The sequence below is a fragment of the Phocoena phocoena genome, chromosome 1, assembly GCF_963924675.1.
Source record: "Phocoena phocoena chromosome 1, mPhoPho1.1, whole genome shotgun sequence".
Taxonomy (NCBI): Eukaryota; Metazoa; Chordata; class Mammalia; order Artiodactyla; family Phocoenidae; genus Phocoena; species Phocoena phocoena.
This window is the reverse complement of record NC_089219.1, coordinates 25,048,545-25,074,257: the sequence shown is the minus strand read 5'-3', so window position 1 is coordinate 25,074,257 and position 25,713 is coordinate 25,048,545. Positions and strand designations below refer to the sequence as shown.

The following is a 25,713-nucleotide window of genomic DNA, read 5'->3' as shown; positions in this document are numbered from 1 at the left end:
CTTAGAACCAGGGAGCCCCCACCTGGGGGCTCATGGAGGTCAGGTAACAGGCATGATGGGTTTCCACTCTGGCACCAGGAGTCACTCGGACTCGGGCAGACTTGGGCAGGTGGTTTGACTCTGGGGGCTGTTGCGCATCTCTACGGATGGCAGAGCCATTCTTCCTGGAGCCGAGGCAAGGAGCAGATGTCTTCTGGGCCAAGACTTGGGATGAGTCTCTTTTCCAGCTGCCTTGAAAATATTCCCGTGACTTCCTCTCCCCGTGACCTCTCAGCCCCAGACTGTGGCTCAGGGTTACCGTGCTTGTGAGTTGTGACCTGCCTGTTTCTCCCACCAGGGCCCCCCAGGTTTTCCTGGTGCTGTTGGCTCCCCCGGATTGCCTGTAAGAACCTAGCGCTGCTCGACCTCCCCTTCCCCTGCCAGCCAGGTCTCTGTGGCTTTTGCTTGTCTCCCTTCCTGTCGTGCCCTGGCCTCCCCCCTCCATGTTTGTCGTTGTCCCCCTTCAGGCTCGGTAGCTAACGACACAGGTTCCCTGAGGTCCCAGCAGCTTGGACGGCCTCCCAGTCTCTGACTTCTTTTCGTTTCTCCCTTCTCCCTCTTCTGCTTTCTCTCTCTCATCTTCTCTCTTCTCCCCCCTTCCGTTTCCCTTTTTCTCTCCCACAGTCACACATCACTCCGCCTAAATCCTCCAGAGCTATTTTACCTTCTTATTTTAAGGGCCTCTTGATCCCTGCCTTCTCACTCTGCCTCCTGCTCCTCCCACCTTTGGTGTTGACTGAAGATTTGCTGAAAGTACTTCTTGGGGCCCTGCCAGCCACCTGGCCCAGAGCCCGGCAGAGATGCCAAAGCTTTAGGGCTTCACACTGCAGGCTGGTACAGGTTTGCTGCCCTGCTGCTTGGCAGGGCTGTCCACAGGCGCCCCAGGGATTTCAAGGCGGCCACGCTTGCAACTTTTCCCATCATCCTCGAGGAAACTTCCTCCTCTTCCTTTCCTCTTCTTTGGCTCTGGTCCCAGTCTGCTCTGAGGCTGGGCACGTGATGCCAGCAGTAGGGCTTCTGGGCGTCGTGGGGCCCTGCCCCTCTGTGCCCAGTGTCTTGGCCACCTCCTTCTGCCGGGTGTCGTTAATTGCTCTGCCTCCATCATCGTCACAAGTATGTTTGAGTCGTCCTCTTCCTCACTGTTGCTCCCTCCTGGGTCATGGAAACTAACCTCCTGTTTGTCAGATTTCGTGTTCCTGGGGCCTGACTCCTCTCCTCCCAGGCCTGGTGATGGAGGCTCAGGGAGCAAGGCCTCTCTTTGTCACAGCTCCATCTGTCCCCACGTCCTCATCCTGGCCGGACCTTGTCTGTTTCTGCTTGCTTGGGTGAAGGGGCCATCTGTCCGTCTAGCCATCTGTCTTGTGTTGTGGAAAGGTTTGGGTGTCGTTTCTTGAGGGCACGAGGGAGAAGGGGCAGACACGGCCCCTTAACGGTGTGGTGCATCCGCGAAGGCCAGGGCGAGGAGTGAGGAGGGATGGGGGCTCTGGCTTTGATTGAGGTGGATATCCCTTTCCACCTAGAAAGTGACAGGGACTGCTCTGGAGGGAGCCTTCCCATGTCCCTCCCCAGCATCCTTAAAAGCATGGGATTTTTGGCTGGGGCGGGGGCTTGGAGAGGTAAGTGTTGGGAGTCTGGTGATACATTTTGGCGGGGAGCATCACTCTAGAGACACCTCTCTGGACAGTTGCCCCTCAGGGGGAGCACATGTGTCACCCTCCTAAAGGTGCACCCCAGACAGTGGTCACAGCAGGGCACACCAATGACAGCCACCTGAGAAGTACCACCTGAGAGTCACCCGACTGGGCGGGCATATCTCTGTGGTGACCTGTCTTGGGGGGCGTGCTTCTGAGAGGCACCCTTACATGTGGATTTACACCTCTGATAGTTACCCTTCTGGGCACGCCCCCTATGGTCACTTTGCTGGGGACACTAGGGGGGCCACCAGTAGCCCCCCACCTTTGCCTAGAATGGGGACGGAGGGCTGGGGGGTTGCAGGGAGGAGGCAGGGGCTGGGTGGAGACTGCCCTCTCCTGCAGTTTCTCATGATTTTTCTCTCCAAGGGTCTTCAAGGAGAGCGAGGCCTCATGGGCCTGACAGGAGAGAAGGGGGAACCGGTAAGCGGAGGCAGCAGGGGATGGAGGTAGATGAAGAGCCCTGGGGAGACGGAGGTTGGGCCCCCTGGGATGGCTGCTGCGTGGAAGATGGGAGGTGGACTCCTTCTTTTGAAACTCTTTGCCCCTCAGCCCTGATTCCCTCAGTATTGGCGGATCCCTCAGGATCAAAGGAAGTTGATCTCCATGTGCCCTGACTCCCTGTAAGGGGCAAACACCTCCATCCCTGGGGGCTTTCTCCCTCCCTTCTCCTGCAGCGTTCAGCATGTCCCTTCCACTGCCCCCACCCGGGTCTTCATCATTCCATGTCCTGGGCCTTCTCCTCTGGCTCAGCTCTGCTGGAAAGTGACAGGCACTGCTCTGGAGGGAGCAGAGTCTCAAGCAGTCAGCATCCAGGACTGTGGTGGTGATCACAGCCGAGGGGAGCCGGGTCTGGGGGACATGGCCCAAGGTGGTGGCTGTAACTGGGGCACCTGCTGAGGGGCAGCTCCAGACTGTTGGGAGGGGCAGCTCCAGACTGTTGGGCCTTGGCCGCCCTCATAGCCAGGGATGGGGACAGAAATGTTGGGGGGCTTGTCCATCATGTCTCCCTTTCTTTGCAGGGTCCTCCAGGGCAACCTGGCTACCCAGGTGCCATGGGCCCCCCGGGACTGCCTGTGAGTAAGGGGAGCCGGGTCTGGGGGTACCCGAGCCGTGGGGTGGTGATCAGGACCGGCCCAGGCTTGGGCACCCTCAGCGGGTTTCCTCCTTTCCGAGCATTTCAGCTGGTGTCTCTGCCAGGCTGTCCATCCAGAGTACCCCCCACCCCATAAGCCCCCTTGGTAGTGGAGCTTGGCCTCCCTCTCCGCTTTGGGGGGCCCACCACAGTCGCTGCACATCAAGGACCAGACTCTCAGAGCACCCGGAGCCTCCCAGACTAGGAGAGGACAGAGGTCTGCCTCCCCAGGGGTGGGGGAGAGTTGGGGAGATCCAGCGGAGGCGCCTGTTAGGAGGACGTGACCCCCGTTCCACTGAGTGGCGGTGGGAGGCCGCAGAGGCGCCCCCGCTCCGCTCCGCTCCGCTCCGCTCCGCTCCGGGAGCAGCACACCCCTCGGGCCCCCCAGCCTCGCCCGGGGCGCCTTCTAAGTGTGTGTGCCAGCTGCAGTCTCCACCCCTCGCATCGGCACCCCTGGCGGGCGGACCACGGGACTAATTCCCTCTCTCTTTGCTGCCTGTCAGGGCATCAAGGGGGAGCGCGGCTACGCGGGTTCCCCGGGAGAGAAGGGAGAATCGGTGAGTGCGGGAGGGCAGCTCCCTCCGCGGGGGCGGGAGGAAGGGCTTCAAATGGCCGGTCCCTGTCTGCCGCCTGGAGAGCTTCCCAGCCGCCACTGAACGGGAGACGTGACCCTGGCCCCCCGGCCCCCTGAGTCGCTCCAGCTGCGTCTCAAGCAGTCAGCGCTGCCGGCTGGTTGCTGCGGGGGCGGAAGCTGCGAGGAGGAGAATCCCGGCAGATTTCGTGGAGACTGGCGGGGGTGGGGGGTGGGGGGGGCTGCCTGGGGGGAGGGGGCCAGAGTCAGCGGGCAGGGGACCTCCTCCCACCCCACCCCTAACGCCCGCAGGCCGGAGAGCCAGGCCCCGGACTCTGGACCCCACTCTGCCGCCCGGCCTGTCCCCAGCCCCACACTGAGCACTGGAGCTGGGGCGGTCATCAGATGGGGACACGGAGGCTCACGAAGTGACGTGGCTCACCCAGTGTCCTGCAGCTAGTTAGTGAACTAGGGCCGAGCCTGGACTTGAACCCAAGTCTGTGAAAAGCCTCCCAAGTCTTTGTCTTACCTTCCCCCTCGCACATGCTGGTGAGGCCCCTGTGGGATGCAGCAAACCCCATTGTGCATGTGTTCAATAACGAATCTCTCTCGTGGGCCTTCTGGGTGCCAGGCTCTGTTCTGAGGATGCCTTGGCGGATAAAACAGGCAGTTGAGCCTCTGGTCCTCAGGGAGCTCACGTTCCAGTGGGCCAGGTAGATAACAGATGAGTAACAGCTACATATAAATTACGAGAGATAGGACCGGTGGAGAAAATCAAGCCGGGTAAGGAGCTGGAGCCATGAACGGGAAGCATTAGACAGAAGGTCAGGGAGGCCTCTCTGAGCGGGTGGCGTTTGAGCTGAACCCTGAATGGAGCTGCGAGAGTGTGTGGGAGCACAGACGGCCAGCACATGGTTGTCTGTGCTGGGGAATCCCAGAGGGAGAAGCCATGCGTGAGGGTATCTCAGGGACAGCTTCGAGCCATCGAATGACTTGGTAAGGTTTCAAGAGACCTAGAAATGGTGGGGGATGGTGGGCATTCTAGGCAGAGGGGACAGCTGTGCAAAGGCCCAGTGGTATGACTGTATAGTGTTCAGGGAACGGCAGTCTGACCAAGCCAGGCAGAAGATAAGGAGAGGGGAGGGAAGTGAAGCAGGGAAGGGTGGTTGGTATCAGGTCGCAGGATGCCTCAAAACCCAGCATTCAGTTGGCAGAGGGGCCCCATGGCGGGTGTTGGAGCAAGAGAGTATTCTAATCAGAGCTGTGTTGAAGCAGAGGAGATGGCAGCCTCTTGCTGGCTGGATTAGAGGAAACCAAGAGATGGCAGAACTAGTTAAGAGGCTGGTTCAGTAGCTCAGGCAAGGGAAGGGAAGCCTGAACAGAGCAGGGGGAGGAATCCTGCAGCTTAGAGGGGCGTCCCACCACATCCCTGCCTCTGCTCTGTGCCCCGTCCCCTGCCCCATCCCCTGATCTCCCACCTCCCCCAGTCAGAGTGACTGATTCTGCTCCTTTGTATCACCAGGGCCCACCAGGATCTGAAGGCCTCCCAGGTCCCCCAGGCCCAGCAGTGAGTGGGGAAGGGGACAGGGAGATGTGGACATGGGGATCCCTGATCCTGCCCTGGGGTCTGGGGACAGGAAGGTTGGGTTCTAGATGCATTGTTCTCTGTGGTGACAGGGTCCCCGAGGAGAGCGAGGACCCCAAGGGAACTTGGGTGAGAAAGGTGACCAGGTGAGTGGTGGCAGGACCCTCTCTAGCTGTCCTCCCCCGATGGTCACCCTCATGTACGGGGGGGAGGGGGCACAGTGACCAGCTCTAGCCTCCCACGCCCCCACCATCCTCGAGCTGTAACCTCTCACCTCATGCCCAGAGCCTCACCTGCTGGCCCTTTGGGGCAGAGCGGAGGACAAGGCCCATGACTTGAGGCAGCCTCATGCTGTCATTCTTTCCACCTGGGTAGCCAGGCAGGAGAGAGAGGGTAGCACAGCAAACTGTCCCTTGCTTTCTTCCCCTAGGGATTTCAAGGCCAGCCGGGCTTTCCAGGCCCACCGGTGAGTGCACACACAAAGCCAGCTCTGTCCGACGTGATCCCATCTTCGAGGGGCAGGCCTGGCCAGGCCAGGCTGGGTGAGGGTGGGCCTAGGGAGGGGAGCGAAGAGGCACGGGAAGAACGGAGGAATGGCCTGGGGGGGTAGGCCTGATTCCAGGAGCCAGGACCTGGAGAGCAGGGCCTCCTGGGTGGGCCCCAGCCCAGCCGCCCAGCCGCCCAGCCAGACGTAATGCTCCTGGGTGGTGTTTCTGGGAAGTCAAAACGCATCACATTAACTGTGGTGAAGCACACCCAGGAGGAAGAAGGAAGGGGAGCTGCTTTCCAGCCCCGCTTTCATTCCTGCCTGCTTCTTTGTTGATTTAGGGTCCCCCTGGATTCCCAGGCAAAGCTGGAGCACCTGGCCCACCTGGCCCCCAAGCGGAGAAGGTGAGCAGGACCCCAAGTTGGCCACAGTCACAGCTCTGAGCCATCAGAAGTTCAAGGACTAATTCAGTTACATCAAGGGGGGGCAAAGAGACCTCCAGGATGAGCCCAGCAACTGCTGTAGGGCAACAGGGCCGGGGCAGACCAGTGGGCCCCTAGGGCTGACAGCTGGGCCCAGGATGCCCACCCAATGGGAGAGTGTGGGTGGGGAGGAGCAGAGGGGTGTAGTGAGAGGTGGGCCACTAGATGCGACAGGCCAGCCCCGGCCAGCTGCAGCTCCTCCAGGGGAGGGCGAGGAGTTGAGGGAAGGAGGGAAGCACATCCAAGACTGGGCACCCTGGGCCCTTCAGCAGGAGGAGGTCTGGGCATTTGCCTTCTGGGTCTGACAACAGCAGGAAAGAAGAATGGGCCTCCTGGGAGGCCATGCTCAGGGTGTCCCCAAGGGCCAGAGAGGGCAGGCGTGGCCTGTGACCTGGTGACAAGGGTGGGAAGGAGCAGCAGCTGGGGAGCCCCCGCACTGGCCGCCCCTGGGTTTGGCTATAGATAAACTTTGGGACTAGCTCTGCCTTGCTCTGGAGGCTGACATCCTTGTCTCAGCCCATCTTCTGGGCTCTCCAGATGTGACAGGTGGGCAATGTAATGAGGCCCCAAATTGACTTCTAAGCTTGGGGTAGGGGGATCATAGCCCACAGGGAGGGGCAGGAGATCTGCAGCTTCTTGGGGAGCCTCTTTCCTCTGAAAACTGGAAAGGACTTCTGGAAGGGCCACCTTGGTCTAGGTTCTCACTGTTCGGGTGAGGAAATGAAGCCTAGAGAGGCTGGGGGCATCCCAGGGATGCACAGCCAGACAGTGACGGGGCTGAGACTTCCCTCCCAGCTCAGGAGAACCCTCAAGCCCCTGGCTGCATCCCCCCACCCCAGAGCCAGCACCTATCAGCTATGGTTGAGGCAGTGGCGGGTGCCACCTCCCTTCACTTCTCTGTGGGGCACCCGAGTGGCGGCCCCTGCCAGAGTCTTCCGTGCGGCCTCTGTGCCCCAGTGCAGCTTGCTCTCCTTAGGCCGGTCTTTGCAGAGACTCCCAAGCCTCTGGCCAGCGGTTCTCTGTCCCGACTCCCTGTGGGGCTGCCATTTCCTGGGGCTGTGCTGACCCCTCCTGGTAGCTGGTGGCATGGCAGTGCCACCCAGAGCCCTTCCCCCCCCCACCCCCACCCCCCTGTGGGGTCTCTAGCTGGATGCCTTCCCCTTGGTGACCCCCACAGCCACCGCTCCAGGTCAGCCACCCTCTCCCCACTGGGGAAATGCTGCCGCCTCCCCACTTAGCTGCCTGCCTCCCCCTCTCTTCTCTGATAAACATTCGAATTCACACGTTCGCTCTCATCATTCCCCTGCTTTGAACCATCAGTGGCTCCCCAGTGCCCGTAGTGGTGTTTTCAGACTTCATTTTGTAGTCCCCAAGGCTTTTTGTCACACAAAATCTCATATGAATGCTCAGTCTATAAAACAGATGCAAGTGGAGCTGCTCTGGCTAAGGCAAGGGTAGGGGTCCTGGAGTCCCACCCCCTTGGCCTCCACTTTGTGCCCCCAGCCTCTCTAGGCTCCTCCAGGAACCCTCAGGCCCTGAGAAGTACAGTTTGAAAACTAACGGTCGGTTTGATAAAATCTAGTACAGGGTTTCAGGGCCCTCCTCCAGTCTCCTCTCTGCCCCCCACCCCCACCACACGGGCTCCCCAGACACCCCAGCTAGACCAGGCATGTGAACACCGCCAAATCTTTATCCTTCTCTGAAGTCCTCTGTGGCATGCCCTTTTCTCCTAAACCTACCCAAATCCCAGCCGTCCTTCAGAGCCCAGCACCTGCTAACTCTTCTGTGACAGTTTCCCTGCCCCCGACCAGAGTGAGCTGTTCTCTCTCCCCAACTCCCAGGGCCCCTTACTCACACAAGGCAAATCGACTGTTGCAATGCCCTCGATGGTCCTGGGCCTGTGACTCTTGCTGGACTGTGAGCTCCTCGAGGGCAGGGCCCACCCTTTCGCCATCTGGGGGAATCAGAGGCCACATAGTGGTTGGCACCTTGCTGGGATCAATGTGAACTGAATGTGTGCCCTCACTTCAGCCCACATTACTGAGCACCCACCAGGCCAGTCCTTGGTCAACCCTGAGGAAGGTGCTGGACACAGAAGGCTCTGTTTCTTCTTCGTGGAGCAGTGCAGAAAGGGGGATGCTTGGCAGATGAAGACAAACTTTCATGGGGGAGTAGTGTGTGGGATACAGCCAGTTAGGCCAGAACCGAACTGGGGTTCGAAGCCAGCTGTCCTGACTTCCAGTAGTCACCAGCCCCTGTGGCCGGGGTCTCTTGTCCTGCTGGTGTGTGTCAGCGGAAGGGAGGGGGGCAAGGCCCCACTGACTTTGCTGGGGGGGCTCATTTCCAGGGCAGTGAAGGGATTCGAGGTCCATCAGGCCTGCCTGGTCCCCCTGGACCACCAGGATCTCCCGGGATTCAGGTGAGCGTGTGCCCGCTTAGCCTGACAGGTGTGTGTGTGTATGTGTGTGTGCTCATGCACGCATGTGTGTGTGTCTGTGTGTGTGTTTAGGGGTAGGAGTTGGGTGAGGGGTGGAGGGGGTGAAGAGGGTGGAGGGGCTGGGTTAGGCTTCCCACCTCCTAGGGCTCCAGCACAGGCGTGCAGGAATGCCTTTTTCCCATTTCCAGGGCCCTGCCGGTCTGGATGGTCTGGATGGGAAGGACGGCAAGCCTGGCGTGAGGGTGAGATGGTGGGCCCAGGAGGGCACCCCCTTCCTTCTACCTCCTTCTCCAAGAGCCAAAGTCAAGGGAACCCTGATGAAGGGAATTGAATTCCACTGCCCCACACCTCTTTCAGGAGGTGCCCCACCTTCCCTCGGTCTGCCTCTCACCACAGCCCACTTCTCTGATGGCACCAGAGCCCCCTGATTTCTCTGTTCTCCCAGTTGCCTTAACCAGGTTGGATGAGCTGGGTCTCACCAAAGGCAGGCAGTGAAGGGAGTAAATTTATACCCAGAAACTCAATCAGCTGAAGAAACTAGGCTGGGTGTCAGAAAGAATAGGCTGCAGACAGGGAAGGACTTGAGTGGCCCTGGCTCCTTGGATCTGATTTTGCTGGGGCATCTGAAAAGGATGGGGCCATGGCAAAGGGCAGAGCATCAAGGTCAACCACCTTCTGTACCCAAAAGAAGGAAAACTGAGGTTCAGAAAGGGACGGGGATTCACTCAGCGTGCACAGCCAGTCAGAGGCTGAGCCCGGCTTGGAATCGTCCCCGTGCCCCACATGACAATCCCTCCATCCTGGGAGAGCTGGGGGAGGGGCTGGAGAAAGGGGGAGACTGGTGAATGAGTGGGTACAAGCTGGACAAAGCTCTTGTCTCAGTGCCCCTGGTCTCTTTCCCTAGGGGGACCCTGGTCCTGCTGGCCCCCCCGGACTCATGGGACCCCCGGTAAGTTGAGCTGCAGGAAGGAGCTGGGAGCTGGGAGGTTCCAAAGCTGGACGGGTGCCCTGATGGGTGGGGCAGCTCAAATCCACATCCCCTGTGGACATGTTATGACTTTGGATGGATTTGACTTGTTTTACCTGAGGAAAGAGGAGTGGGAAGTGGCCTCTGCTTGAGGTGAGGGACGTGGCAGCTCCTGCTTTTTCTTCCAGGGCTTCAAGGGAAAACCGGGCCATCCCGGCCTCCCAGGACTGAAGGTAAGGGCCTGGTGACTTCTGCCAACCCGGTTTTCTCGGCTTTTCTCAAGGTCTGACACCGGGCAGATGCGGCAGTCTGGCCGGAGTGGAGTGCCACCTGACCCTTGGCTAAGATGCCGTCCCAGCATCCAGGCCTTCTGAGGCCACCGGTGCCTGGCAGACTGGGTTGGGGCTTTGCCATCTGTCAGCCCGAGGGCATCAGAGAGCCCCTGGCCAAAGCCGGGGCATGTGGCAGGACTCCTCTGATGTGGGGTCAGCTTGGGGTTGTGGGAGCCAAATGGCGGTCTGGTGAGACTCAGTTGCCCCTCTCTCCTCCAGGGTGACTGTGGAAAGCCTGGTCCCCCGGGCAGCAGTGGCCGCCCCGGAGCAGAGGTAAGGGCCCGGGGTCTATGCATGCTGCCTTTAGACAGCCCTTGGGTTCTGCTGAGTCCAGGACGCAGCCACTTCCTCCCCCTTCGCTGGCAAAGTGGCAGCCTCCTCTCCTTGCCTTCTGGGGGAGGTTTTGCCCAACACTGCACATCTTGACCTTCCTCCTCTTAAGTTTATAACCGGTTTCCTCTCCCTATGGGCTATTGGGTTATTAACCCATAAAGGCCTGGGCTCTACCTTCCCCCTCCAGCCATACTCATGGGCAGGGCTGGTCCCCTGTCCCCAGAAGGCTTAGGCCTAGAGGCCAGGACTCAACGCAGCTCTTCTGGCCATTGGTGTTCCACCTGCCGTGCTCAGCGTTCTCCTACCTCACAGCCTGTGTGTGTAAGTCTGTTTCTGTGTTGTTTCTTCCTCTTTCTCCCTCCTGCAGGGTGAGCCTGGTGCCATGGGACCCCAGGGAAGACCCGGCCCCCCTGGCCACGTTGTGAGTTACTCTGTTTTCGTCTCTGCCTCTGTGAGAGTTCAGACTGCGTTGGGCTGGGTGGTGGTGGGCAAGCTGGTGATGACCCGAAAGAACTGACCGCAGCAGCAGTGCCAGCCACGTAGAGCAGTAAGGGGCTCTGGGCTCACCCATCCAGCGGTTCCCCGGCTTTTCGCCATTTTCTGGGCACATTCGAGTTTGCTTATCAAACAAAGATCATTCAGTTATTCAACAAGTAATTATTGAGCACCTGCTCCACACCAGGCACTGTTCCAAGCCCTGGGCTACGGTGAGATAGACAAGGTCCCCTGATCCCAGAGCTTCCACACAGGCACAACAGACAGATTAACGCGGAAGGATCAGGCAGTGATGTGCTGTCATAGAGGGCCTGGGAGGCGACTTTACGGGAGAAGTGGCCTTTGAGCAGAGGCCCGAATGACAAGAAGGAGCCAGCTGTTGAGCAGTCTGGTGGAAGAGCATCCTGGCAGGGGTGCATCTGCTGCAAAGGGCCTGAGGCAGGGAGGGCTTGGGGAGCTTCAGAGTCAGCGTGGCGGGAGTGGAGTCCGAGGAGGGTGTGAGTGGGAATGGGAAAGCTGAGCTGGGAGAGGACCTGATGCAGATGGTGGAGGACCTCGGGGGCATGGGCAGGAGGGGGTTGGGTGCGCAAATGACATCAGAGATATCAGCGGAGGGATGATGGCGGCGGAGCTGGTGGCAGTGGACAGATCCCGCAAGTGTCTGGAGGTAGATAGAGGACTTGCTCATGACCTGGATGGGGAGGGGGCAGGAGGCGGTAGAAGGAGAGGAATCGAGGACGACTCCTGTTCGGTTCGGCTCGGGCAGCTGGGTGAGTGGGTGGTGTATTTACTGAGAAAGGGTGACTTGGAGAGGATGTTTATTAAGCAATAATGGCTTTCCCGTCTACTTTACTCATCTGTAACACAGATGACTGCCAGTGGGCGTCTTTGATCAGTGTGACCATGCCGAGCTGGTGGGGTTCCAGAGAGCCCTGTTGAGGCTGGCTGTACACTTTCCAGAAGGCTTTTAGAAATGTTAAGAATAGTGCAGAACCCCCCAAAAAGGAATTCTCGGGTCCTCATCACTATTTTTATGGATCTCAAGGTGTCCAGAGACCTTGGATTGGGGACCCCAGGTCTAGTCCGGTCCCCTCCACGTTACAGATGAAAGAAGGAGTCACACACTCTGAATTGTTTCCGCATCGGAGACCCCCTGGGGGGTTGGGGGGTGTGCAGGATTCCTCTTCCTACCTCTGTCCATCCAGCCCAGCCCCCTGCTGTGTGCCAGTCTCAGTGCTGGACATTCCTGCCTTAGGAGGCTTGAGATGAGTAGAACAGAGCCTGTGCCTTTGGAATTTTCCATCTGGGAGCATGGAGGGAAGTGCTCTGAGAGAGACCTGTGTGCCCTGGGGTTCAGAGAAAGTGTAGCTCTGACCACCAGGGCGGTGACATTTGAGCTGAGCCTCAGGGGCAGGCTGTGGAGAGATAGGGCAGGCGGGAGCCCTCCTGCACGTTTCAAGCTCATCGCCCTCCAGCAGTAGGTGAGCGGCAGGAGACCAGGGAGCTTGGGGCTTCTCTGTGAGGACGTTGGAGTTGGTGCTGAGCTCTTGCCCCTCACCCCCCAGCTGCGCAGAGGAAAGCTTCTGGTCTCTGCTCTTCCCAGAGAACAGAAGGAAGGCGGCAGGGGGAGTGTGGGGGTACTCAGAAGACACCCAGGCCCACGTAGTATGTACCTTACTCCCTCTGCACTTGGCTCTGACTCCCAGATCATCCCCTCCGTGCGGGCCCCAGAGGTACCACTCGGCCTGCGGCAGGCATGAGGGTCTTGTGTGTTCAGGGCCCCCCAGGCCTCAGCTCTGGCATAGGTCAAGTGCAAGAGCAGAAGGAAGGAGGGTTTGGGGAAGAGAATGGAGCAGTCATAACAAGGTTAGGGCGTGTTCTTGCTGTTGGCCCTTCGCTGCCTCCGGGGCCTTATTACTGGAGCCTCTTTCCATCCTACTGACTGGCTCTCTTTAGGGGCCTCCGGGGTCTCCAGGCCAGCCAGGCCCAGCTGGAATCTCTGCAGTGGTGAGTGGCGTGCTCCCCTTGTCCCTCCCTCCCCGGAGTTTGGCCCTGCTTTGCTGCAGGCTCCTCGCAGAGGGAGCCGGGTGGGGTGGGGGGTGAGGGCTGGAGAGCAGCGTGTCCCCAGCCCCCCTCCTTCCCTGGCATCAGCCTCTCCTGCGTCCAGACATCTCCCTCACTGGCCTGTGGTGAAGACCTTTGGAGCAGCCTGGAGGCCATCCCAGGGTCCTTCCCCAGGTTCAGGCAGCGCCACCTCCCCGTGTGCGGCCTTAGGGTGGGGGTCATGGTCCCTGGCGCACAATGTCTGCCTCTGGCTGCGTGGGGTTCACTTTTCCCTCTCACCATCCCCGTCTTTTCCCCTAGGGCCCAAAAGGAGACCGAGGATCCACTGGAGAAAGGGGCCTTTCAGGTCTTCCGGGCCAGCCTGGTCCCCCTGGACACCCTGGCCCCCCGGTAAGACCCTACATCTCGCGGCACAGCCCGGGGGAAAGGGCCAGTGGGCTTTGTCAGTTGCATGCAGCCCTGCACTTCTGGGGTCTCCAGGGAAGGGGAGGCATTTAGCACAGACGATGGCAGCTTGGAGATTGTGCCTGAGGATCACGTCCTATTTAGAAAGAAGGACAAGCTGTACAAGCCAGCACTGGGCCGATCACACAGCAGACCGCTGCTTCCAGCAGTGCACCGCTGTACAGATCCCCCCACTAGGTGTCGGACAGGGGAGACTGGCCCCTGTTCCACCCCCGCCCCCTCCCCAGGGGAGTCTGTTGGTAACCACAGAAAACCTGTAAATGTCAGGCACCAGAAACGCTGCGCTACCGCTGGAGCTCTTGCAACAGCTCAGAAACCACTCCTTAGTTTCAGCTAGAGTTTATACTAAGAGCTGTGATATATTGGTCACTGACAATGTGCTGAATGGTGACCTACAAATGGTGACCTACAAATGTGCTTGACATTTTGTCATTTAATCTGTACCACAACCCTGTTTAGTAGGTCGGATTGTCCCCATTTTACAGATGAGGAAACCAGGGCTCAGCAAGGTTAAGTAGGTTGTCCAGAGTCACACAGCTAGTGAGTGCAAGAGGCCGCCTGACTCCAGAACTTGCGTCTGGAGCCACTCTGCGATACTTTCTCTTTCAAAGATTCCAGACAGGTGGCCACATCAGGTGGAACTGACTGCCAGTCTCAGGGATGAAGAATCTCCTCGGGGACTGAGGCAGGGACCCATGTCTCCTAGTCCCCAGGTCAGGGTGTTTTCCACCCAAGCAGACTTCCTGCTGGGGAGCAGTAGCAATGCCCCTGGGGCTGGTGCCCTGGAATGGGGTGGATGACTCTAGCCCATGCAGGAGTAATCGGACGGGCCGAGTCTTGCCTCCAACTCATCTGATTCCTGCTGCAGACCCTGGGCAGGCAGGTCCCACCAACCCTCCATCCCTCCTGCCTACAGGCTCAGGAGCCTCCAGGGTCCCCGGATGAATCTGTCAGTTGCCTTGCAATCACAGATTCCTTTTCCCCAGCATCCCACTAGAAATGGGCAGGGCCCTGGAAGCAGCCTCTCCTGTTTTGGGGAGGGAGTGGACACTAGGCTGCCCTGGCCAATCTCTGCGACCTCATCAAGGCCAGAGATTCAGAGTTCACACCTTCATTCAGCAAACACTGAACATACACTCAGAGCCAGGGAATGTGCGAGATGCCAGGATCTCAAGCAAAGAGCAGGGCAGGTGCAGTCTGCTCTTCCCCCATAGAGCTCAGTCAGTGGGGCGGCCGGGAGCAGGCTGGAGGGTGGGGTGGGGTCTAAGTTTCCACAGCCTGTGCCTGGAGCGTCGGGGGGAGGTGGGGAGGATCGTGACTCCTCGGTGGAACTGGGGCTGGCCATGCCTGGTGGGCGAGGTGAGGCATGAAATGCCCAGCTGGCTTGGCACTCACCACAGCTCCATTGCTCTCTACTCCCCAGGGTGAACCTGGTGCAGATGGTGAAGCTGGCAAAGAGGTACCGTTGTGCTGGGCTCCTCCTTTTCTCTTGGGGATGCTGCTTCTTGCTCTTAGCTTCGCCCTGACCCCTCTTCATTCATTCAGTAAATGCTCCCTGTATGCACAGACTATCTCTGGACAGATATACAGGAAACCAGTGCCCTTGTTCTTCTGGGGAGAGGGACTGGGGACTAGGGGAAAAGGATGAGAGTGAGCCTTGCTTTTCACTCTTTTTTTTACCGTATACTTGGTCAAAAACAGCCAATAATCATAATAATACTCCAAATAAACATTTCTTGGGCACCAGCTCTAGCCAGGCCCTCCCTTTCATTCTGACTTCTCACCTCTTTTGGTCCGTGACAAGAGACCCAACCAACACGATCATACACGGCCACACCCCAGGAACATGGGTCTCCCTTCCAGATGTCCCCGCTCTTGTTGGCAGGGAGGTTGACATCCTTTCTCACACAGAGCCCAGGGGACACGGCCTGGGGACCTAACACTGTGGGAGGTCCTTTCACGGCACCTGTCTTTCCCAGACAGCTTGGAGACGCTGCCCAGACTTGACCCCTGACTTTTGCTTTCTTCTAGGGACCCCCTGGAAAACAGGGAATCTACGGACCCCCTGGTCCAAAGGTGAGTGGGCACCGGCCGGGTTTGAGAGGAGAAGCTCATGAGTTGATTAAGCTCAACTCTAAGCTCTGACTTTAGCCGTGGAGAGGAGACACAGGAAGGCCAGTGGGCAGGGAAGTATGTGGGCAGAACCTGGATCAACCTCGTCTCCGACAACTTCTCACGAGGGGCTGTTCCAAGGTTCATTCACTCCTGATTGATTGATTGATTCATTCATTCATTCTGCGAGCATCCGCTTGGCCTTGCTTACCCGCCAGGCCCTCTGTCCTAGCCTTGGGCAAACAGAGGTCCCTGAACAAGAGGTGCCCACTTAGTTCAGTCACACTTACACTGGAGCGTGGCAGGTTTTACTGAGGAAGATTAGACGTAGCACCGTGGGATCAGAGGGAGGGAGCAATCAGCTCAGCTTAGGGCGTCAGGGAGGCTGCACAGAGAACAGGGACATTTCAGCTGAGTAGGAGGAGTGCACCGCGGAGAGAGGAGGGGAAGGCAGTCCAGGCACGGAGGACTAAGACACATGGCCGAGTCAGAATTACAACCAGTGAGGTGTGGCTGGAGGTGCAATGAGGCTGGAGAAGATGTGGTCAGGACCGCATCATGAATGGCCTTGAATGCCTGGCCAAGGAATTAGACCTTTATCCTGAGGGCAGCTGGGAGCCATCAGAATTTCTAAGTAGGGAGTAACAACATGAAAACTGTCCTTTAGAAGGACTGCTTTGGGGGCAGCGACATGGGGCAACCTGTCAAGATCCTGTGCACAGTCCAGAGGGAGATGCTGGGGGCCAGGTAGGGGGCTGAAGACAGGAGCAGATTGCTGAGACATCGTGAGGTAGACTTGACAGCATTCGGCAATGCTGGACTGTGACTTCCTGTCCTTGCAGGGTGACCCGGGACCTTCAGGGCAGAAGGGCCAGGCAGGGGAGAAGGGAAGAGCTGGCATGCCTGGCGGGCCTGGCAAGAGTGGCTCCATGGGACCTTCTGGGCCGCCGGGTCCTGCAGGAGAGAGAGGCCACCCTGGATCTCCAGGACCTGCGGGGAGCCCTGGTCTGCCCGGGGTGCCTGGCTCCATGGTAAGGCGGGGAGGCTGGCAGCCATGGGCACTGGCCCACAGAGCAGGCACGCGGGGTAGAGCGTGGACCATTTTAGAAGCTCTTGCTGACACTCTACAGGAAAGAGCGAGACCCCCTTATGGGTGGTTCTTAACTGTGTGGGCGTGTTGAGGGGATTGGGGACCCTTTCCCCAGAAAAATGCACTGACTCTCAAAATGTTTTGTACCACTTTAGGGGGTTAGGACAGTGGGTTAAGTATCTGTGGGAGGCTCCTGGGACCCTTGCCTCCCTCCCCATCCTTTACTTCCATGAAGTCCATCCCCAGGGGAGATGAGCCCCAGGCTTGGAAGTATAATTGAGGCAGGTTTCTTCTCTTTCCTCAGGGAGACATGGTGAATTATGATGAAATCAAGAGGTTCATCAGACAAGAGATCATTAAAATGTTTGACGGTAATTGGCAGCTGGCTGGGTGGCAGTGGGTGCTGCTCGCCCTTCCCAGCTGCTTCTCCACCCCGCCCCGGACTCCTTTTCCTTAGAGCTCAATATCCACCTCCCCCCGCACCCCTATTTACCTTGCTCTCCCACTTACAGGCATATGTTCAATTAGGCTTCAGCCTTTCCTGCCACCTGCTCTGTTCAGAGACAGAATGATTCCCTCCTGCCCTCCCCAAGCCCCTGCTGGAGCAGAGGAGACAGACGAGAAAATTGATATCAAATGAGTCTGCATAGAGTGAGCTCTAAATAAAGGGGCAAGCAGCAGCTCTAAGAAGGCTGCTGTGGTTTCATTTTAAGCTTTTTTTCCTGTTCATTTGTTTGTCCAACATTGACAGGCTAGGGACTGGGGAAAACATGGACCTTTCCGGAAGGGGCTAGACATCTTGCTTGGGAAGCAGACCTTGAATGCCAAGCAAGGAGTCTGGACTTTATTCTGAAGCCAGTGGTGAACTCAGGAAGGCCATTGGAGAAGAGAGATGCTGTAATCAGATCTGTGCTTCAGGAAGCTCACGGTGGAGAGCGAGGAGCGAGGTGGGGCTAGGGCACAGGAGACCACTTAAGAGATCCACCCACATGTTCCTTGCTCTGACATCCCTCTGAAGAAAGGCTGTCTTGGATTCCATGCTGGGGGCCTGTCTGTAGCATCTGCAGTCGTTCTGAGTCCCTGGGGGGCACCCTGTGACCTGTCCCTGACCTTTCTTACAGAGAGGATGGCTTACTACACCTCCAGGATGCAGTTTCCCATGGAGATGGCAGCAGCTCCGGGACGACCAGGGCCCCCAGGGAAGGACGGTCCCCCGGGCCGGCCAGGTGCCCCGGGATCACCTGGGCTCCCTGGTCAGATTGGCAGAGAAGGTCGGCAGGGCTTGCCCGGGTTGAGAGGTAGGTCTGCCGTCCCGTTACTGAGGTGCATACCTAGCTCTTGGGGGCAAACACGAGCATTGCATGAGGTCTGTTGTGAATGTGGCATTTGCGTGTATACGTGTTTCAAATAATCCTGCTGGGTGTGTCATTGTTCGACTCAGGGATGGGGCCTCTTATTTTATTTCTTTTGTTCCAGGATTGCCTGGTACCAAAGGTGAAAAGGGAGACACTGGTGTTGGCATTGCAGGAGAAGTTGGTCTCCCCGGCCCCCCAGGTAGGAAAAGCCAGCCTTTGAGACCATGAATCTGGAGCAGTTGAGATCGCCTTTCTTTATGTTCCTTCTATAACACATAGTTGTGTAGAACCTGAAGTAACCACACCATCATTTAGAGTAATGCCACTGCGTGTAAGATACTCTACGAGGGCGTGTGTGAGAGTGTGCGTGGGGAGGGGAGCGGGTGTTGGGGATGCAGTGGAAGACCCAGTGCCTGCCCGCAAGTCCTAACCTGGGCTAGCACCATGCAGTGGAAGAGAGCTCGATGTGGTGGGGCCAGGGAACGCAAGTCCAGTTCCTGCTCATCCTCTTACTGGCTCTGTGACCTTGACGGGCCTAAGAGAGAAATGACTAAATCTTGATAGCCTGGCTCTGAGATGTAGCTTCACCACTTACCAGGTGGGTGACGTCTTTGAGCCCGTATCCTCGTCTCCAGAATGAGATAATAGTTTCTTTCTCATGGAATTGTTGTGAAGATTCAAGGAATAATGCAGAAGAAGCACTTGTCTTGTGCCTGGCACGTGGAAACTCTGAATAAAACTAGCCAGTAGTATTATTGTTATCGTTAAACTAATGTAAGGATCAGATCAGGTCTTCATGAAAATATGGTGCAACCGGAGAAATATTTATCAAATGTAAGGTATTACTTACCATGACTATTATGTTTTCTTTTCTTGTGATCTGGGTTTCCTGATTTTCCTTCTCTGACTCCTTCCTCCCTAGGTCCTCAAGGTCCTCCAGGATATGGCAAGATGGGTGCAACTGGGCCGATGGGCCAGCAAGGCATTCCTGGCATCCCTGGCGCCCCAGGCTCCATGGGCCCGCCGGGCAAGGCCGGCCACTGTAACCCCTCTGACTGCTTTGGGGCCATGCCAATGGAGCAGGAGTACCCACCCATGAAAAACATGAAGGGGCCTTTTGGCTGAAATCACCATTTCCATCAGATGAAGGACTCCATTGGGAACAAATGGCTAAAACTTATAGGATTCTGGATGGGTTGTGAATGTTTTGGGTTTTTAATTGCTATTAATATTTTTTTATCAATAAACAAAGAAACAAAACTATCTGCAATCTCACTTCTAGTGGGGTCTCTCTGGGGCTGCAGGTGCATCTCCCTGTCATCCTCCTCTTGTCACTTGGTCCCAGGGTCAAAAGAGGGCATTTCCTTCATCGTCTGTGGTCAACCAGTCAAGCTGTGGGATGCTGCTGTATAGGGGGCCCCCAGCTCAGCTCTCATCTCCAGATACTTCTGAGTCAACCTTTGGGCCTCTGGACCTTGTGTCCTATCCTTCATGGCACACTTCTCCAAGTCAGAGACGGGGCATCGCTCAGCCTCTTCCCATGGGGGAGCCAAAGGTGGGTTTGAAGACCCTGCTTGCAGCTCATAAAGGCCCCTCCCTATTTGCTTCCCTTAAGAAACCAGTGTTGGGTGCCCCACCCACCTCTTCTTGGGTGTGACCCAAAGCCAATCCAGGTGCACCTTGGGAACTGCCACTTGCTGCTGAGGTGCACTCATCTGCCTGGCGGCACCTCCAAGCACACACGGTTCTCTTCTTGCTGCTCCAGTAATTCCATGATTAGAAAGCCTGTGCAAACAGGAGGAACGATAGGTCGCAGCCCCTGGCCCAGGCAACGAGGGACTGCTGCTTCTTCAGGAAATGACATGGAAACTCCTGCCTGTACCAGTGCATGGCCCTGTCACCAGCTCTCCTGGACGACGCATGACATCTTTTGTTATTCTTTGTTAATCTAGCTCGTGTGGTGCTTTTCCTGTACCTCTTAGTCTAGGCCTTCAGACACAGATTGCATCAGTGCAAAGGGGTCATGGGCAAGCCACGATCAGATCTGAATTCATTGTCCTCAAAGTCCACTGGGACTTTGCAGATCTATCTGCTGCCTCCTTCTCCATATGTAAAAAGGCTAGGAAGAAAAAGGAAAACAGACAGCAAGTTGAATATTACAGAAGCATTCTATCTCAAGCTTCTTCCTTTTCTGCTTTTCAGATCTCTTGTCCTGATGGGCTGGTTGCTCTGTGAGAAATCAACAGGGCACATCCAGAGGGACTTCCAAAGAAAGGTTTTTTACTGGCCCCAGCTTTCTGGAAGGTTTATTCAAGTTGGATAAACTTCAAAAGGATCACAGAGCAGGCTGAGAAATGTACCCAGAGTCCAGATGCTTATCCAAACTGCCTGAAGCCTTCAAACTGGCCGTAAAATCTCTCCTGAGCTGGCATTTCCAGCACAGTTTTGAAAATTCCCTTCTCCCATTGAGCCCCCAATACCGAGAGCTTTTCAGAACCTTTGCCCTATTTTTTTTCCTGCCAGGGGCAGAGGTGTGCCAATGGCCAGGGAAATGAAATCAGGCAGACTCCTGAGCGTGCCAAGTGCCTCACATGATGTTTCTAAAGGAGCCAATTCTTATTTTATCTCTCACCAGCAATTCTCAGTTAACCCTGAGTCTAACATAAAACATTAAAAAGCAAACTCATCCTCTTTGCATTGAAGTAGCAGCCAGTTTTGGACAGCGGATGAGGACAGATGTTAAAGTGCTCCCATTGGAAGGCCAGCTTCCTTTCCACCCAGTCTGTGAAGCACTAACCGATGATGGGCCTCGTGATAAGAAGCACGTTGGTGTGAGTAGAAAGAAAGGGAAGCAAGGACCAGCTAGCTGTTGAATTGAGCAGGTTGGCTTTGAAGGCCAGAGGGGGAAAATCGCTATGAGGAAACATCAAACTCAAGCCCTCTGAGGACCACCAGGGAACCAATCCTTAGAGAGTAAATGATGTTTTCTTCACTTTTCTTCTTGAGTCAAATTCATACTACTCTTAGGGGGCTCTGCGACAGGCTAGGTTTAAGCTTTCGTGATTTGAGTGTTTGTCTCCCTGGAGTTTGAAATTGCTGTATTCTCTTGGACCATGAAGAACCAGATGGAAAGCTGAATTTTATAGTCTCTGTTACCATGGTCAGCAAAAAAAAAAAAAAAAAAAAAAAAAAAAAAAAAAAATCCATGGATTTTGCTGGTAAGTTCAGGAGCTGGGTAAGCTTTTAGAGAAAGGAAGGAGGGGTGCACCCCTTCCCCTCCTTTCAGGCAGCTCTCTCACTTTCCCGTCTTCATTTCTTAGTGTAGTTATTCCAGGCTTTGAAGGCAACACACAGATCATTCAGATTGGCAGTATCTAACTTGATGAGTCCATTTCCTCTTTCTACTTTGTGCTCAAACTGTACCAGGCTCTGGGGATTCAGAGGCAAACTAGACAGACAGGATCCCCGCCTCCACAGTGTCTAGGCGGAGAGCAGAGAGTTAAACAAGCAGTTACAATAACGTGGGATGATGGGGCAGTACCAGGCGCCAGGGGAGCACAGAGCTGAGAGACCTAAACTTGTCTAGACAGAGATCTATGTAGGCAGAGGGAACAGCACATGTCAAGGTCCAGAGATGACTGAGGACAGCACGCTGAGTGATGAGAGACAGTGCATGTGGTTGGAATGTGGAGTGCGAGCGGGAGAGACAGTGGGAAGCAAGGGTTTTACGTGAGGCTGTGTCGAGCCAGGTTTGCCTAACAAGGAATTCTTAATTTGAGAAACCCTCTGCTCTGTAAGATGGAGAAAAGGCTGCTGCGTGTTTATTCTGCAGAGAAAAATCCCTGAATTTGATGCCTTCTGGAATTTGTCTTCTTTTCTGTCATAATATTTTTTCCCTGTCACCAGAACTCAACAGAATCTATTTAGACTCTTCACACGTGGTCCGTTAAGCCCCCTGTAAGACTAGATCATTCTGTCGTTGTCCTGAATAGTTTATGGGAATAGAACGTATCAATGCAGCCTCCATATGATCCTATAATGTTAGGGGAGTGTGGCCAATTGTCTGCTGTTCTCATTTTTCTGTTGGTTCTGTGGAAAGCTACAAATCACCCTCTGATCCAAGGCATGCAACTGGAATTTAAATTTTGGAACTGGATCTAGTCAGAATCAAAGAGAATTAATTCCATAATAATTAAGTGGGTATTGGTATTCCTTCTCAGTAAGCAATACTGGAGCTTGGTGCTGAGACAGGAGGCCTAGAGGGAATGATGTGTCTCCAGGGGTGGCCACAGTCTCCAGTGGATGGCCCTTCCATTACCAAGCTATGCCTCACCTCTAATGGGTCAACCATGGGGCTTCCATGAACTCAGGAAAGTACTCTGTGCTCTAAAAAGGGCTGGAATCCAAGTTTCCCCCTTTGGCTAAAGCTGAAACAAAAACAGGAACTTCTCCACCCACCTCTGTCTGCCTCAGGTAGCTGAGGTTTTGGAAATGAGTTAATTGTTTTTCAGTCTTTGGAAGATCCTGATCTCCATTTTACCCAGCCCTCTCCAAAATAAACACACCTGGTCCTGCTGCAGGTCTTCCGAGGCACAGCGCTGGACTTGGCTTTGGCTGGTCTCTGACTGCCTGAGAGACGACTTGGATACCCTTGCCCCCAAATAGCACAGACATCCAATAGAATGTCCTCGTATGGGCCCTGTGATGGGCAGAGCCCCGGGCTGGGGCGTGAAATTCTCATAGCTTAATCCTCAGCCCCTAGAACAGAGCCTGGCAAATGGTGGGAACTCAACAGGTTAATATGTTTGTGGAGTAAAATGAGCGTGCCTCACACTGCTCCAGTTTGCAAGCCAGGTGTCACTCTTCTCTCTCCCTTGACCTTCAACCCAGACCGCAGGGCTTCTTCCTGAGATTTTGCAGTTCGATTCCACCAGTGTTTTGAACTGTCTATGTGGGCGGGGGTGGGGGGAGGCTGGTTTACAAAGGTAAAGAAGATAAGACCTACCAACTACTAAGTACTGAGTAGTTAAAAGGTTGTGGACCTGGCTTCAAATCCTGCCTTCTCCATTTCCTTCTGATAGTTAGAAGTCACTTAGCCTCTCTCAACCTCAGCTCCTCATTATAAATGGGTAATAGTATCTACGTCAAAGGACTGTGGTGAAAATGAAACAACACACTGTACTTAGCACAATGTCTGGCACCTAGTGAGCACTCAATACAAGATACTACTACTACCACTAACTATAATAGTCATTGAACGCATGCCAGGCACTATTCTAGGCACGGAGGATAGAGGAGTGAATAAGAAAAGGACAATCCTACGATATACATGTAAACTTTAAAGAGAACAATTCCAGTAATGACAAGTGTTATGAAAGAATGAGACATAGTGATACCATAGATGACTAGAGTGTGTGTAGGGGCAATGCTACTGTATTTGTGGTGTCAAAGAATGTCCCCCTCCCCCACGCAAGGAGGGGATATTTGAACTGAGACCTGGATGGCAAGGAGAAGCTAGCCAGTGCAGAGCCAAGGGAAGGGCATTCCAGACAGAAGGAAGAGCTAATCCAAAATCTAGAGATGGGAATGAGCTTGGTACGTTCCAGGGGTGGAGACCAGGCCAGCATGTGGAGTGACCTGAGGACTGCTGTGGCAGGAAGTGGGGCTGCAGACGCAGGCAGGGTCTTGGTTATGTAGGGCCATGAAGGTCATAAGGATGAGTTTAGATGTTCTTATGAGTTATTGGAAGCCTCTGAAGGAGTTTAAGTCCAGGAGTGACATTATCTGATTTATATTTAAGACAATCGTTCTGGCTGCCCTGTGAAAAATAGAATGTGGGGGAAAGAGTGAAAGCAGGGACGTGGATCAGGAAGCTATGGTCATGATCCAGGCCACAGATGATGGTGTCTTGGACTAGGGTGACAGCGCAAACCTGGAGAAAAGAGCAGATATGGGTCTATTTTTGAACTAGAGCACAGGGAAGTGGGAGAGTATGTGGAGAAACAGAGGCCACACAAGAATGATCCTAGGTTTCTGGCCTGAGAGGCTGGGTGGATTTTTGGAGATGAAGGAGAGGAACAGGTTTTGGGAAACATATCAAAGAGAACTCGTGTACAGGCAGGCTAGAATATAGCACAGTGACAGTACCAAGGGCACTGGGAGGCAGGCGGGAGCGTGGCTAACTCTGGAGCTGCGGGGAATGTGGGACGGCTAGATGCAGGATGGGATTGGAACTGACCTTTGAAGGACTGGACTTGGGAGGGCTGCTGGTTCCGGGAAAGGAGTGGTTTGAGCATAAGTCTGGGCATGAACAGGTGCCTTAAGCTCATTTTTTCAGATCTCTTTACATATTGGTTTCTGACAGCTGAGGAAACTGAGACTCAGAAGTTAAATCACTTGCCCAAGGTCATAGAGTTAGCAAGTGGCAAAATCAAGATCCCCATTCCAAAGAAAGGGGGCTGAATGGTGGAACTGAACACAGGAGTACAGAGCAGCAGACAGACAGGGACTGTAAGACAGGATTGAAAAAGTGAAGGTTGGGCCAAATTGTGAAGGGCCTGGGGTGACAATGCAGAGGCTGGGCCTTATTTTGCAGGTGTAGATGAAGAGGAGCCATTGTAGGCTCTCCCGTGGGCAAGCAGCATGATCAGCACTGTGATTTTGGAAAGTGCCTGGTGTTGACTGAAAAAAATGCACAACTTGAGAGTTGTGAGTTAAGTTTTATTCGGGGCAAAATGAGGACCACAGCCCAGGAGACAGCATCGCAGATAGATCTGAAAAACTGCTCCAAAGAGATTGGGGGGAAGATCAGTATATATGTGATTTTGGTGAAGGGGGAGTACACATAGTCAAGCACATATTTTTTGCAGAAGGTTACTGCTAGTCATGAGGGGAAGATGTCACCATGGAGGATTTTTACTGCTTTTCTAGATACAAGGAGATGAAGAATTGGGCTCATAAAATCGTCTCCTGAAAATATCTATCTGAAAACCCGTTCTGCCAGTTTTTCCCAGAGCACAGAGTGCCTCATTCCTGATCTCCACTCTGAACTCCTTTCAGGGGGTGTTGAAGGTCAGCAGCTACAGCAGCTCTTAATTTGATCCTTGTAGAGGTAGATGGCAAGTGCCAATCTGTAGGTGACACTGGTGAGATGGTTAGATGGGCCAGAATGGAAAGCACCTCATAACACTATTAATTAATTTTTAAAAAACACAGGTCCTGGAGATATAATGACAAGCAAAACCTGACACAATCTGCGCCCGCATGTAAGAACTAACAAATTAAATAAGCATGCAAACAAGTGGAGAGCCTGAACCATGAACAGGCAAGTACATGACTATGAGGTCGCTTAGTAACCAGGATTTTACTTACTTTGGCACCAGTCCTCAAGACTTCCCTGATGAGAACTGGGACATTCACTGACCCCAGTTCTAGGTTACACTCTGCCCCTAACCCATACTGAACTAGGGCAAGTCACTGCTTCTCTGGACCTCAGTTTCCCCATGAGGCCCATAGGGGCCCTAGATGATCTAATTTCCCTCCCATTCTGACGGTTTGGAATTTTCCTGTCCAAACACCATAGATCCCACTCCAAAGATGCTAACTGACACGTGGTGCCTGACATTAGAACGCAGTAACTTCTCGCCCTTGCCTCTAGCCTTCCCCGGAGGCCTCCATCTGTTCCCCGTCGTCACGGTAACCGCCTGGGCCTTCCTCAGCTGGAAACTTTGAGTGACGACAGCAACTACGCCACTATCATGCGTCCCATTTGCCAGGTTAAAACATGGCCACCACTGCAACACACCACCCAAGCTTCGCCCTAAATACCTGGGCCCGACCAGCCCTGGAGCCTACTCTAGGGCAGGAAAGAGAGGAACAGGTGCGCCAGTACAGCGAAGCAGATTTCTGGGAACGTCTCCGGATCCTTAGTTTCTCTGGCGTCTCTGGGAGGAACCAAATCACCGCCCTATAGCGTCACTTCCGTCGACCCATGCGCCTAGGATTGATAGTTGCGGACATCCAATCAGAATAGGCCCCGCCCCCACGCCCAGGAGGAGGCGGGTTTGAGACGGA

The 25,713-nt window shown here is 55.2% G+C and overlaps 1 protein-coding gene across 1 annotated transcript in view; it reads left to right on the top strand.

The window, feature by feature from the left end:
* The window catches only part of COL16A1 (collagen type XVI alpha 1 chain), a 49,000-nt gene extending 30,235 nt beyond the window's left edge, over positions 1-18,765 (top strand). The window contains exons 48-70 of the mRNA XM_065872708.1: positions 338-382; positions 2,100-2,153; positions 2,753-2,806; positions 3,369-3,422; positions 4,959-5,003; positions 5,114-5,167; positions 5,452-5,487; positions 5,850-5,912; positions 8,338-8,409; positions 8,616-8,669; positions 9,332-9,376; positions 9,583-9,627; positions 9,946-9,999; positions 10,427-10,480; positions 12,511-12,561; positions 12,919-13,008; positions 14,507-14,542; positions 15,115-15,159; positions 16,038-16,226; positions 16,590-16,656; positions 17,407-17,583; positions 17,762-17,839; positions 18,563-18,765. Coding sequence (XP_065728780.1) covers positions 338-382; positions 2,100-2,153; positions 2,753-2,806; positions 3,369-3,422; positions 4,959-5,003; positions 5,114-5,167; positions 5,452-5,487; positions 5,850-5,912; positions 8,338-8,409; positions 8,616-8,669; positions 9,332-9,376; positions 9,583-9,627; positions 9,946-9,999; positions 10,427-10,480; positions 12,511-12,561; positions 12,919-13,008; positions 14,507-14,542; positions 15,115-15,159; positions 16,038-16,226; positions 16,590-16,656; positions 17,407-17,583; positions 17,762-17,839; positions 18,563-18,765 — 1,665 coding nt within the window. The remainder of the gene's footprint in view (positions 1-337; positions 383-2,099; positions 2,154-2,752; positions 2,807-3,368; positions 3,423-4,958; positions 5,004-5,113; positions 5,168-5,451; positions 5,488-5,849; positions 5,913-8,337; positions 8,410-8,615; positions 8,670-9,331; positions 9,377-9,582; positions 9,628-9,945; positions 10,000-10,426; positions 10,481-12,510; positions 12,562-12,918; positions 13,009-14,506; positions 14,543-15,114; positions 15,160-16,037; positions 16,227-16,589; positions 16,657-17,406; positions 17,584-17,761; positions 17,840-18,562) is intronic.
* Positions 18,766-25,713: the final 6,948 nt, after the last annotated feature.